The sequence below is a fragment of the Ambystoma mexicanum genome, chromosome 2q (genome assembly GCF_040938575.1).
Source record: "Ambystoma mexicanum isolate Mex_15411 chromosome 2q, UKY_AmexF1_1, whole genome shotgun sequence".
Taxonomy (NCBI): domain Eukaryota; kingdom Metazoa; phylum Chordata; class Amphibia; order Caudata; family Ambystomatidae; genus Ambystoma; species Ambystoma mexicanum.
This window is the reverse complement of record NC_090924.1, coordinates 1,299,087,957-1,299,102,659: the sequence shown is the minus strand read 5'-3', so window position 1 is coordinate 1,299,102,659 and position 14,703 is coordinate 1,299,087,957. Positions and strand designations below refer to the sequence as shown.

Genomic DNA, 14,703 nt, shown 5'->3' with positions numbered 1-14,703 from the left:
TCATCCCTATAGTAGCCTGTCCCAGTTTGCTCTTCTACCATGCCAAAATCTTGGTCCTCACCAAAGGAAGTCTCTCCTTGATACAGTGAGTATGGGCGTGAGAATGGGTGTACCTCAAAGGGGTCTGTAGACCTCATCGGTGTCTCAAACCGGGGCTTCTTACTCGGGGGGATAGGATCATTAGAGCCTGAGGGTGTAGCCCCTTGTGGATTATATGAAAGGAAATGGTCTGGATTTTTATCGTAAAAGTCTGCCAAAGAAGACATCCTTGACATGACCCTATTTATGTCATCACTCGACCATTTTTTGGGACAGGGAATGACTCTCTCAGAAAGTCTAGGAGATTTATCTTGAGTAGATTTGCTGGTTTTAGAAATATCAGCAGACCTGGTCTGTTTAGGAGGAGAGGAGTGTTTCACAGGTGTGGAAGAGTGCAGAGGCTGCTTCTTCTGCTGTTTTCCCCCCTCCCCGTGAGTGGAAAAGTGTTTTCCCTGTCCCTTTGTGGCTCCAGAGGTTTTCGATGCCTGGCGTCGAGGATCGGGGGTAGAGTCCCTGTCCTTCGAACGTGGGGCCGCGCTGATCTCGTCTGCGGGCTCTGACTCCTGGAGCGCGGCCTAGGGGTGGAAGTTGTCTTCGTCCTCCGACGATCGAAATTCTGTTAGCCTAGGGAGCGAGGCACTCTTGGCAAGAGTGGATGATTGCCTGGAGTCATGCGGCGATCTCGATCGAGAACGCCCAGAGGACACCGATTCGGACCGTTCTGTTTGTGCCTCTTTCCGAGAACTCGACGTCGTCGAGTCTCGGTAGGACTTCGTGTGTTTAGTGTGAGTGGTGTGTGAAGCGCTTGTGTCGCCGGGGGTCTTCCCCATAGCCGCCCTGTCGGACGACCTTCCGAGGTCGGGGACCTGCGCTCAGCTGTCTTTCGACGCCGTAATACCCTCGCCGTCCGAAAGCACGGCGTTGCTGCCATCGCTGAAGGTGCCACCCGCTGCCATGGCCGCCTGCCTGGCGTGGTGGGCCCAACGCTTCGAACGGTCCTTAAGTGTCTTAGGTTGAAACCTACTACACGCTCTGCAGTTCGCTCTGGGGTGGTCCCTCGGCAAGCAGAGATTGCACGTGGCGTGCCTGTCGACCCAAGGGTATTTGCGATTGCACTTGGGGCAGAATTGAAAAGGGGTACCCTCCATACGCACCTTGAGGCAGCGGGCTGGTAAGTGTAGGAAATGTATAAGGTGTACCTATATACCAAGAGTGTAGAGTATGCCCAACCCCCCACTCTCTCTACTTGCAGGGTCGAGGCCAGAGGCCTTCCAAGGCCCGGGCCGAGGCCAGAGGCCTTCCGAGGCCCAAATCCATCGTGCAGCAGCCGACGGTCGATTTCTTCTCCAAGCCGGCGTCGAGTGCCGAAGTTCGACGTTGGGATGGGGAAAGGGTGTAAATTAATCAGTATTTTAGCAAAAGTATGGCTAAGGCCAGGGGACTCCGCAAAATGCTTCCGACCAGTATGGCAGAAAAAAACAATTTGAGGATCCTAGACGAGTGAGGGATCTTGGGTACAGTGGACGTCACACTAGGGATAGTATTACTGGCACGCCCTGTGTCGACGCCCATTTTCGAGTTTCAAAAAACAAACTAATACTCCTCAGCTTCCACTAGATGTCGGCCTATGCACAGCATGTGATCTAAGCAGATTCCACAAGCCTCAGAATATATATATATATATATATATATATATATATATATATATATATATATATATATATATATATATATATATATATATATATATAGGTAAGGATTTGCACCATAAAAACTGGCAGTGGCTATCCAATCATGAATAGAAACTGGGCACACTATCTGCCCAGCAACCGACATTCAGGCTCCTGGATGTGGACTGGGACCAACCAGTCTCAGGCCACACATCGAGGCTAATGCAGAGACCAAACTACTTTGCCCAGGAAAGCAGCAGCAGCTTTCCAGAGAAAAGGGCTTCCCAATACGGCAATTCCAACTCCGAGAGCAGGAAGAAGATCAAAAAACAATATGACCAATTAACAGGTGAACATTCTCATGGTCTAGTCATCTTTGAGTGCTAGCCACTTAGTGGCTATCTGCGTAATTGCAAATGTGCACGAGTATAACGTTTAAAACACAATAGAAAAATATCCGCTGCTACCAGCACATCCAAGACACTTTATTTGTAGACCAAAGGTTACAAAAGAAAACGATAGAAGGATACAAAAGTATCCTAATCGCAGTTCACTTTGGGGTGATATGTGTAGTTCTAAAAATACCAAAAATCCATCAAGCGAGACAGCATCCCTCTGCAATGATAGTCTTATGGACTGACACGTACAGCACAAAGCAAAGGAAGTGGAGCAGAGGGTTTTACTATCTAAAATGTTAGGTCAGTAGTCAAAACAGTAGTCAAAACAGTGCAAAAAGGTGCTGGGACGGACGCAGCAGAACGCACATCTTTCCTAACACTTATTATTGCATTTTCTGTGTCCGTAAAATCGGGAAGGTTGGGTGGGTGCTTGTGACTAAAAAATCAAAAGCACCAGAAAGACTATTACTGTGTAAGTAACCATTGTCTTGTGGGACTGGAAAATCTTTTTTTTATAATATGTTGTGCATAACAAGCAATGTGTGTTGGAGGTGGGTCTGCAGGTGGTACAGCAGAAAACAAGTAGCCAGAACACCTGACCCAGTTGAGCAGCTGCTCTTGTTTGATCATCACATGTTTTGTGAATGTGTGCAAAGACCATGTTACAGCCTTGCCTATGGAAACAGTGTTAATGAATGCCAAAGCAGCTCCTGTTACTAGATCAGAATGAGCTTTTGCCATTAAACCTAGCGGACTGTGTGCACGGATGTAACATTCCGGAATACAACATACAATCCATCTAGCAATGCAAGACTTACTAAAAGGACTGCCTTCTTGCCATGGAGCAAATGAAGAGAAAAATATTTTTTTCCTCACTTCATTGGTTCTGTCCATTTAGAACATGACTGACTTCCTGACATCCACTAAACATTGGCTTGCAGATGGAGGCAAATCAAAATGCTTTCTTGAAGTACATTTGAGCTCACTGATAAAACTGCAGTCAGAGCTCAAATGTTTAACTCTTCTGACATATCAGGGAGGCAGGAATCACAGAGCTCTAAAATGTCCCGTTGCCATGCCTGAGAAGGCCATATACAGACCTGCATTTGCTTGGAACTCTGGTACTTTTAGTACTCCTAAATTTCAAACAGGAAACAAAAAACTACAAATCTCAGGATCCGAAGGTGAAAAACACCAGACTGGATGGCCTTGTCACGCATGGCCACTTGAAACTAGAGAGCCATGGAATCACATATTTATAAAGTAGCACAGCTTACAATCTTCAACTATTGCCATGGAAAGTAACGCCTGGAGAGAGATGGGATGTGAAGGGGGGCATGCTTGCTGTGTGTATTGTTTGGATTTGTATCCACTCATTGACCACCCATGGCCATGCTAGTCTCTATGGCCTTCCTCACCCACTACCCGCCCCATCCCATGTAAAATACCCTTCCCTTGGCATCTCTATGTACTAGCTCTGTGCTTTTAAGGGAAAACCCATGTTCTAAGCAGTATTCCCTAAGATAATGGTGCATTTGCAAATATAAACCAGTGCATGGTGTAAACGAAATATCTGAATCAAGTGTGCCTTCACTTATTTGATTTATACTTAACTTGTGTTCTTGCATCTGTTCCTTTTACTGAGTTCATGTTGGTAACGTGCATTGGCAAAGACAATCGTTTTGGCTCTTGTATTGGCATTTGCTAGGCACTGTCCTAATATACAGAGGAGTTAGCATCATTTGCTAGCTGTTGCCAAAGATACTATTATGGCAGTGCCTGGAAAATACCTCCATAAAAGCCAAGATTGTTGTCTTTGCCAATGCCCGTTTGATATGGACGTTTTATTCATGAAACACAGACTTTCAACAATGGTAGACAGGAACTTCCAAACATTTAGACAAGTAAATGTATGACAACTTCTCCCAGAAAGCTGACCCAAGCGCTTATTGTATAGAACATTGAATCTCGCACCCCATGTAAATATTCTTCTCGCGTGCAAGAATCTCCTCCCTTTGTATCTAAATGCCTCCTCTTTATTAACAGTTCCCTGTGCGTTAGATAAAATGTCAAACTTGCTCACTAAACACTTCAGAAAAGGTCCTTGCTAATTTCTTTCATGCCTTCTGCAATGTATGAATCCATAGAGAAATTGATGTTGCAAATGACTATACTTTCTGCACTAGAATTAGTGGTATTAGTAAAAGAAACAAATAGATTTTGCAAATCAAAGTACTTTCTGTGCTAGAATTAGTGTTCATATTATTAGTAGTAGTGTCCTCTTTGTAAGGCACAATAGAAGCCATGACATCAGAATCTTAGTAATGTACAAAAATAAGTATTTCACAATTATCTAGCAATGTTAAAACAACATCTGACTACAAACGCTAAGGAATAAGCTAAATGCAGCAACTGAAATTTCAGGCTACCCATTTGATGTTGATCATTCAACTAAATCCCACAGCATATATTAATGGGTGGAATTACATTTGATTTGTAAAAAGAGAAGCAAATCAAGTTTTAGAATAGTATATCAATTACCAGGGCGCAGAGGCAGAAGACCAACCCACAGCTGTCTCACCCAATCTTGGATGTGGCTGAGTCGTCCAGAGCAACTGTTTGATTGAAATGGTTTGGATACTTTACATTATTACAATATAACACACACACAACATTCAATAAGATTCTGTTCACACAAATATATTATAAAAAAGACTATCTTCTTTGATGATAAGCATGTTTTCTGCAATAGAAGTCATTTTTAATAACAGAATTTTAGCATTCGGAGCTAGTGACAATACCAGTTACTGTCACTGCAGATGTCTAAAGACCATCAGATATTGCAGATGCGAAATCCTGTGCTCAGTGTACTGGAGTGCCTTCAATCTGAACCGACGGGAACAGCCAGCTTTGAGGGTACAATGCTCTGATAAAAGAAAACGGATTTCATTTACCACATTGACTATGGTTGTGCAAGTCCTCCTTCCCCCTTCATTCCACAAACATGATGAAGAGAGATCTGACATGGGAAGTGTGAAGACTGGAGGAGGGTTATGTGGTACTACCCACGATATGTTTGGGGTCCATGCACAGAGGCACCCCCGCCAAGCCCTTAAATGGTAGTAGTGTACTAGCAACCAAGGAAGGTGATGCAGGCTGGTTCTTCGACACACTGAATCTCCAAGCCCTCACAAAAAAGAGTGTCTACACACTATGTTATGGGCTAACCAAGTTCTTATATTAAATAACATAAGGTTTAGATGAATATATATACACATACATAAGACTCCCGTTGTACTCAGGAAACCCTACTTCAATAGTTAACACAATATATCCAGTACTATGTGGTACCACAATTATTCTTAGCTTCCGCAATAAAATGCACCAAAATTACTAAGAAATGTTTACCTTTAAAGCCACAGTTGTAGACAAGTAGGCAAGTACTTTAGAACACTGGCAGACACTTTTCAGAGTAAAAATGCAATTCTGTGTGGAGATTCCCCCTACAACCTGGGCAACCTGTAAGAAAAAGTAAGTTATACATTGCTTTAATATTAATGCCCAGTAGTTAAATGTTCGGTAATTGTCAGCTTTTCTCTTTACTGGTCCCACCACCCCAAAGTACTTGGGAAGTGACAGGATAGTCAGGCCCAAGACGAGTCCAGGACCATTATTTATTTGCATTTATGTCACCCCTGTAGGAGGAAGCCCATCTTCCTCGTCACATTTCTGTGGGTGTCTTGGAAGGCGAAGTGGTGGAGTCTCTCAGCTTTTACTCAACGATGCCCCACGAGGATGGACCCCCTCTGGAAGTCGTCGTCACTGGGTAGTTGCTGTCGAGCAGGAAAAGGGAACCGAACAGTATCCAAAAGGCAGCAGTGAAGGTCTGTCGAAGTGGTCTCCTTGGTCGGACTGCTATGCCGGCTGTGTATGTCCCACGAAGCTGAACTCACTGTGGGCCTCGACAAGGCGTGGGAGATGAAGATGAGCCCGTTGGTTTTCGTCGATACTCTTTGGTGGCGACGGGTGCAGGGACAGAAGTAGGTGCCAGGTTTTGACGGTTTGCAACCATTTGATTCTTCGGTGCTGCAGCCGCAGCATGTGTGACAGGATAGCTTCTGGTGACTTGGACTCGAGCACTGGTCTTCTCTACCGGCCACCACCAAGTTTGGACCCTCAGGATTCGTTCCTCAATGTGGAGTGGCAGTAAAACCACCAATGGGCACTTCTCTGCAGGCAGAGACAGTGGACTTCCTCAGTCGTGGAAAAGTAGACAGCTGTCGAGTCTGCAATGCCACTTGAAGAAGTCTTCAGTTGGTTGGAACTTTGCAAGCTCTGGGCGTCAAGCAGCTATATACCAGGGTGTACCCTCTTCTGGGTGATAAACTGCAATCTGGTTTTCTAACGTTCTCAGACAGCCTCCGGAATCTGGATGACACTCGTGGACTTGTGGAGTTCAACATGTCTGGTCACTCTTCTTCTGGACCCATGAAGATACCTCGACAGGGTGGCAGACACTCAGGACTGACTTCCAGGACACTTTGGGTGAATAACAGCAGTTGCACGATGTCCCCTCGTAGCTAATGGAAGAGGTTGCACGTCAATGGTCCTCTTTTGATCAGTCCTTGAATCAGCACAGAAGCCTGTGGATCTTGTGAAGAGTTGCAGCAGCAGAACTACTTCCTCCAGCTGGAATCAAGATATGCCTCCAGGAAAACTCCAAGCTTCTGACACAAAGGTAAGTGAGGGATCTTCTGTAATACATAAATCCTCTCATTCACTCAGTCCGAGCTAGGCTCAGTCAGTCAATCACACACTAATGTATTCATCATGCAGCACCCAATCATGCTCACAGGCATTCAGGTCATTCATCCAAAACCAGACCCCCAAAACAGTGGATGCGTATTGGGGACAACTCACAGCCTTTCAAAGCACACTCCAGTTTCAGACAGGGCTGGCTCAAGCAGGACCACAGGCATTGTGACACACAACCAAAACCAGACATGCACAACACAGAATGCGAGTCGACTCCTGAGAGGGTCTAGGAGTAAGAGGCAGGCAGAAGGGTGGCATGTTGATTGGCAAAGACTTTTATTAACAACAGAAATGGGTGGAAGATGGAGGAAATCCTAACTAACCCTACTTCTAAGAGGGGTTTCACTGCCTCAACAAAACTAGTTAATGAAACTGTGTGTCAGAATGCCCAAAGTAAAGTTTGCGGTACTGTGTCCAAATCCTAACCTATCCCTCATAAGCTAGGCCTAATATAATGTGACAAGGGAAATGTCTTTTTGGCTGGCAACCTGCAGCCTACCTTTGCAGTTCAAAACAAAAGTTCCCTAAGCTGTAGAAAAGCAGACAGAAGTCCCACAAGGCTCAAGGGCTTGCTTCCCTTTCCCCAGTCTTTCCAGCTTCATCCAAAGCTATTTCTGTCTCTTGAATGCTCAAGATAGGTCCTTATCTATGTTTGGCAAACTTGCCTCCCAAGGAAGAATAGGCTGGCTCTTTTTCCCAAACTGTGTTGAGGGCTCCTGACCCTTTGTGATCAGACCCCGCTCCCAAGGTGCTGCAATGAGGAAGAATACCCTGGCTCTCTTTTCTCAACACCCTCTTCTTGGTCCACTCTCCTGCCAAGTGGGGTATTCAACCAGATTGTTCTCACCGTTCCTCTCTCCGGTTTCACTTCCAACCACAGCCTTGGTTTACTCTCATGCCAAGGTCTCCGTGTGTCACTTGTGCATGTAAGGTTAGTATTTCTCTTTGCTGCTTGTCAGGGTGCACCTCTGCAATGCGGGTTAAAGACCCCCCCTTGGTTGGTCAAACTCACTGTTCTCTTTATCTAATGTTTCACGATGCCACAGCCCTGGTCCACCCACATCTATGCTGGTAATTGACAACAGTGATTCCAAACATTTTTCTGTACTTTTTATCAGTCAGCAAAAGCCCCAGCTGCATCAAAATCAATGTTCCTTTGGAGCACAGGATGTAACCGTCAATGCCCATCATGCACAACAGATGGCAAATTACATTCCAAGTGCACAGTAACCAAGACACCATGATCAGATGGAAAGGAGGGCAATGGTTGCACAAATTATATTTAAACAGCCAAATACCCTTTGCCTTGTCAAACTCGCTGTTCTCTTTATCTTATGTTTCTTGATGCCACAGCCTTGGTTTAATCCCCTGCCAAGGTCTGTGATTGTCAATTGTAAGAGCAATGTTTGTATTTCTTCTTAATGCTCTTTGGAATAGGTTTTTCTCATGCAGGTCCCAGAACCTATATTCTTGGTATCTGTTTCTGCGGTAAAAGGTTCAAACCAGACTCTCCCCAGTCTTCCCACTTCCCATGCATCAAATCCACTGGCGACTATGGTGCTCTCTGTGGACCCCCAAACTGGGTCTTAGCCGCCCTGGTACCTGTGGGGACTTGGTGTTTGTCCTCTGGTTGGTCATGGGCTTCCCCGGCCTTCCTGTGACCACGCCAACTCGGTGGAGCTCTCTCCGCTTTCTGCTGTGACTGGACATGGCCTTGCGGGTTGTGTCTGGATCCGGCTGGTCATTCACTGCTCAACTGCTTGTCTCTGCCGAGTGATGCTGCTGGTGATCTGGGCAGTCAGCCTCCAGTCTTCCGCTCCTCTCGTGTGTCCTGCCGAGACCATTGTCTGCCAGCTGCGTCACATATAGCCATTACTAGGATGGAATTACATATTTGGAGGTTCTGCTGACACTTTTTAGGGACCCCCAAAACCTCTATCTTGTACCATCTCTTAGTATTTCTATTTTAACCTCTTCTTGTGGTCAGGGGAACCTCATTTGAAGTCCCCCTGACCATTACAGTTTTTCTTGAGTACATGGTCCTTGATAGCCCATAAGGCTACTTGGACAGGGGTGTTTTAAGCACCCCATTGTTTGGCCAACAGAGATTAAACCCTATATTGGCTTCGGGAGTAGGCTTGTGGCAGCTGTGTTTTATTTTTGCTTTACCAGGGGTGCAAACAATTTGCTACATTGGTAGCCCAAGATGTTTTTACGGTAGCTATTGAGATAGCAAAGGCTACCTGAGCCATTTTCTTTCTAGGTCTCTCTTATGTTCATGGAGTACACAAGGCAGGCCCAAAATGGCTGTGTGCACCCTCATGGTGATTTCAAAACGGGTTCCTGGCCTTGAGCTGCCCATCACATTTTCTGTAGTGGTCGTTTTGGGAGTTTGGCAATTTTTTTGGCCAACCTAACTTGGTTTGAAACTCCTTTGTATGCTTGGTGAGAAGTCTTAGAGCAGCCCCTATTTGAACGGGATATTATCGGAAGACTGTCCTTGCACTCTATTCTGTTGGAAGTCTTGCTAGAAGCAAGATTACTTACCTGCTGGAGGATCTTCACAGAATTTGGGCTGTTGCTGCATTTCAAGAGTTAGGGCTGGCCTTCCTGGCTAGACCCTGTGTCTGGGCACAGCCCAGGCCCGGTGTAAGGCTGGACATCCTTCCTGGGCCCACCACGTACTCTCCCTTAGTCTTTCTCATTAATTGGGCCAGGCTTGCTCTACTGGGATGATTTTCCTAGGCCGCTTTATCGCTGCTTCACATTTTTCCCACCAGGGTGTTCCATCCTGGTGAATGGAGCTGCTGTCACCTGAAAAGGTATTGGAGACTAGGAAGACAATTTTTGTACCAGTGCCTTTTCAGGGTACTACAGCAACTAGTCCTAATGGGAGGCTAGCACACCTAAAAAAAGTAAAGCCACACCTCTCTTAAGGTAGGACATGTGGACAGAGCAAGAAGGCTTAACCCACAGGTAGGGGTAGCAGGCTAACACAAAGGGATAATTAGCCCACACACATCTATAAAAAGCACACCACACTGTTATACTGGAAAATATATACTTTAATAAAGTCACACACATAACTAATCGGGTCAAAAATGTACTTGGGGGTAATACACAATATTAAAAAGAATCCTAGTATATTAGAACACAGTAATGCCTATATAAAGGGCTCTCCTATCCCCCACTGCCTATACTGGGTCCCACTACCCAAGGTAGGCACCAAACCTAAAATAACAGGGGAGTTGGGAGAACCAGGAACCACAAAACATAGCATGCTTGTAAACCCACTATGGGCCTGCTCAATTCTACCATTGTTCTAATGACACAACTCAACCCTGGTACATGTGGAAGGCTCTAGTCCAAGGGGTCAGCACCTAAGAAATATGGTAGGGGCTAGGATAAAAAGGCAAACAGACAATGTTATCAGTGAGGAAAATTAATATCCCACATTAATGTAGACCCCAACAAGATATAATATTAAAATGAATGCAAATGCACACATGAGAATAAAACAAAGCCTTAGGGGTAAGAAACAGCTTCAAACCCAAGCTAAACGCCTTCAAGAATTGTTAAAACATTTTAGCAAAAGTGACCTTAGTTATACATTTTGGGAAACATACCTATAGATACCATATTAAGTTACAGTGTTAAAATGCAGTTCCATTGAAGAAGGAGAGCATGAATTTAAAAATTAATTCAAAATCAAAGGTATCAGATTTATAATACTTGGTCCAGAGCTCACAGAACCCTGTGGGGATCTTGGACAAATGTCAAATGGCATGAATGAACCCCAAACTCAGTGTTCCAGAGAAGGGTCAAAGTTCAATAGGAAAAAAGGTGAGAAGAGTCAATGGGCCATCTGCTTTAATGAAGGTAAGTCAGATCTACCCCACAGGTTGAGGGTTCTGTGGTGAGCAACCTCAGGGAAAGCCAGCAGACCACCAAAGAAGTGTTACATAGTTTGGAGGATGGATCAATAGTCCAAGAGGACAATGCAGCAGAGCAGGGGGACCCATAACAGAAGTCGATGGGAAATGTGGTAAAGACTGTAGTCTAAAGAATCTCTACCCTGAACCAAAGGGATCATTGGGAGGGAGTATCATGAATTTTCACCCACCCCGGGACCAAAAGGTAGGAATTCACACCAGCAGTTTCAGCAAAAATGGCACCTACGCACAAAACAACCCGGTACAGGGCTCCTTTCAACATGTGAGTTTTCCAGAATTCGGTTCCCTGGGGCTTGTACCGTGAGCCACTGGCAATCCCAGCCTTTCAGGAAAGACACAAAGGCTCTTCCCACAGCACTGACCTTCAAGCCAGAAGTGGAAAACTCTGCATGTAAGACTCCAGGAAGACCCAGGCATCTGCAAAGTCAGCTACCAGCGGGTCAGTGGACAAAAGATGAAAGCAACACAGCAGGAAATGATCCCAGCTAAAGGGCTGCAGGTGGAGGCACCCTAAGCCATCCTAAACTGAAGAACTGGTGTGGTGGTGAAGCATCATAACCCCTATGACACCAGCAACGGCCAAGAGGAAGATCTCAGCCGCAAAGGGCAAAATGCAGCATTTAATGGCCCAGAAACCGGTTCCAAAGTGGAGGGCTACAACCAGCAGATGTGGGGAGTCAGCAGAAGTCGTCAAGGGGGCCAGATGGGACTTCCAGAAGGGAAAAAACCAAATTGGATATGCTCAAAGCAATGCAGTGATGGCTTTAAGAATTGCAAAAACGGCAGACAGAGTGTGAAAACTCATTCAAAAGGTTGGCAGACCTGTCAACTCCAAAGTTGCATGAAAAAAGTAGCAACAGGTAGAAGCAAGGGCAGGACAAAGCTGGAATACCCTTGCAAAAAGATGCTGGAAAAAGACCAGCCAGCCAATCACTAAAGGGGGGTTGGGTTAAGGGTCAGGTGACCAACCAGTCAGGTTAGCCATGTCCAGCCAGGTGGTGATTCATTCCTGAAAGCTTGCTGAGGGAGACCAGAACTGCCAAATTACCAGATCCAGCTAAAAATGTTACCATCCAAAGAAAACTCTGCTTGCTATCCCTGGGCCTTCAATGTTGGAACCAACCTTATGAATAATCGTCTCCCACGGCTGGATTTATGCACGGTTGTTGCTTCAGATTGTAGAAAGAGAAATAGTGGCCCTACCCAAGGTTGCAGGTTACGGATTAGGCAAAGTGCAGCACAACATACCATTGGATGGCTCAATGCAGAGAGGTCAGTAACAGGATCTTGCCACATGGTTCAATCATCAAAACAATTGGTAAATGGCAGCCACATCTGGACTCAAGGGAAAGGAAAACGGTGCAAGGTTCTTTTTGGATATATGAAAGGCAGAGCTAGGCCATCAAGTTTCTCAGATTCAAACAGATTCTGGTACAGAGCTTTGATTTATCATCCTTAGGCAAGTCCTGGTGCTTTGCAATCAGATTCCTGCAGTTGACAAAGTATTGGTGCTTGCATGCTTTAACAGGAGTAGAGGGTGACCACATCATCCGATCATACACTCAGCACCAGTCAAACATTTGGTAGCCAGCCAATCAGTGCTGGTTGCCACAAATGTATGCAGGCATCTGCATTGGCAAACTTCGGGATGTGGACAGCCGAGGATATCAGACATTCCACACGCAGGTATAGTCCGACACACTCGCCTTAGTCCTTTGTGAGCTCCTGGCCAAAGGTTTTCTTCAGGAATGACCCTACAGAGTAATTCCCAGTCTCAACCCAATCAAACAAGGGCAACAGAGTACAGTTGCCTGGTTACCTGATTTACAAGCAAGCACCGTTTCCATTTTAGAGCCTGCAGGAAGGAAAAAGGCTTGTGGAAGGCAAAATGGCTATAACTCATGCAGCCACCATCTTACAGTGCACTGCCCCCCAACCAGAAACAAAATACGGTCTGCGAAATGTTACATACCCAAGGAGACTAAGGGGCACGTTGATGGGAGCCCCGCCTTTGGGGGCCATAGAAGTCTGCCCCCCAGTGAGATCTGAGTGAATTTAGAGAAGAATAGTCAAGAAATCACTAAACTCAAGGAAAAATCAAAGGGGCTGCAATAAAAGCACATATTTCTTCTTTTATTCTAACAAGAAATAAAGCTTGAGAAGTGCAGATCTATAAGAGGGAGGAAAGTACAATTCAAGAGATATGCTTCCTGATCTCGGACATCAAGGCCAAAAATAAATTGCAGAGAACAAGAAAGCTTGTAAGGAGAAAAAAAATGGACCTAAGAGGAAGAATGGCCAAGTGGTGCAGGGGCAATGGAAGGATAGGAGACCACTAGAAAGCAGTAACTCAGGAAGGGAATTGCGGGAGAAACAAGTTACCACAAAAGCATGGGGAGCACCAGAGATCTCTAGAAATTAGGAGAACAGGGAAGAAGAGCAAGCCACCTTGGGACAGATGGTATGCTATCAGAATCACTCCTAAAGGAAAGGGTGCCAACCAAATACTGCACTCAATATGGAGTGAAGTTTGCCAAGCGCGTCATATCCAAGAGCGAATATTCAAAAGTGAATTTTTCATACAAATAAAATTAAAAAAATGTTCTGAATTCTAAAACCTGTAAGTCAAGGTTTCCAAGTGTGCACTGAACATTTTGTGAGAGAGAAATCAGCACTGAACTGTGGTATTAAGTTTCAACAAACACTTTGTGGGAGAAAGAATGTGTGCACTCAATCTTGGAACCTGAAGCAAGGATTCTGAAGTTTCCCCTGACAATTTATACCTTTGGGGGAAACAGAAAACTCACTACCTGCTAGAACCTAGAATACAAAAAGTTAGGTCAATACATTTTCAACTTAAAGAGCTTTTGCTAAAGTTAATCAAACGTATTATGTCATTAATTGCAGAAATACAACACAATACAGAGATCCATTGTTGTCCTTTTTGAGTAAGTTAGTTGAGTCTGTGCCATTAAAATAACTGCATGTCCACCCACATCTATGCTGGTAATTGACAACAGTGATTCCAAACATTTTTCTGTACTTTTTATCAGTCAGCAAAAGCCCCAGCTGCATCAAAATCAATGTTCCTTTGGAGCACAGAATATAACCGTCAATGCCCATCATGTACAACAGATGGCAAATTACATTCCAAGTCCATAGTAACCAAGACACAATGATCAGATGGAAAGGAGGACAATGTTTGCACAAATTATATTTAAACAACTAAATACCTAGTTGTCGTAGTTTTGCCTTCCATTTTCTGGCCATTCCAGATTTTTACAGTGCCATCATTTGAGCAGGTGGCAAAAATTGAATGTTCATCAGAGACTCTGATACGGTTCACTGGAGACTTGTGCTCATGAAGATGGGCCACCAGCAAACCTTTAGGCCTCCATCCTAAACAAGAACACCAAAAACATTGTAATTGTCTGATGTGACGTGGAAGGAAAAGTTAATTGCTTGTAATCCTAGTTCTACATCACGATTATCTTTATTAAATTCATAACCATGAAAAAGTTCTGCTCATCTTAACTCTAAAGCCTTTTAAACAGAAAACTTTATCAAAGTAGACAAATCCATTTACGATGCTTTAACCCAATAAGCAAACATTTCTGCCTCTAATCAGCACTCTAGAGTATTTTCTGTCCTTTGTGTAAAAACGAAAACAAAAGGCATAGACAGACAAATAACGTGAACTAGGTAAAATGGCTCTAAGGCAAACACTCTGCTCTAGAGCCACAAATCAGTGAATTGATAGTCACATAAGTGGAATACAGAATTAGGTGTATGCCGTCTTTTCCTCAAAAGAAGACTCTCCGGATTCCT

General features: G+C 44.7%; 1 protein-coding gene across 1 annotated transcript in view; it reads right to left on the bottom strand.

The window, feature by feature from the left end:
* PIK3R4 (phosphoinositide-3-kinase regulatory subunit 4) overlaps positions 1-14,703 on the bottom strand; it is a 1,130,409-nt gene that overhangs the window by 344,717 nt on the left and 770,989 nt on the right. The window contains exon 13 of the mRNA XM_069648735.1: positions 14,109-14,274. Within this exon, the coding sequence (XP_069504836.1) occupies positions 14,109-14,274 (166 nt within the window). The remainder of the gene's footprint in view (positions 1-14,108; positions 14,275-14,703) is intronic.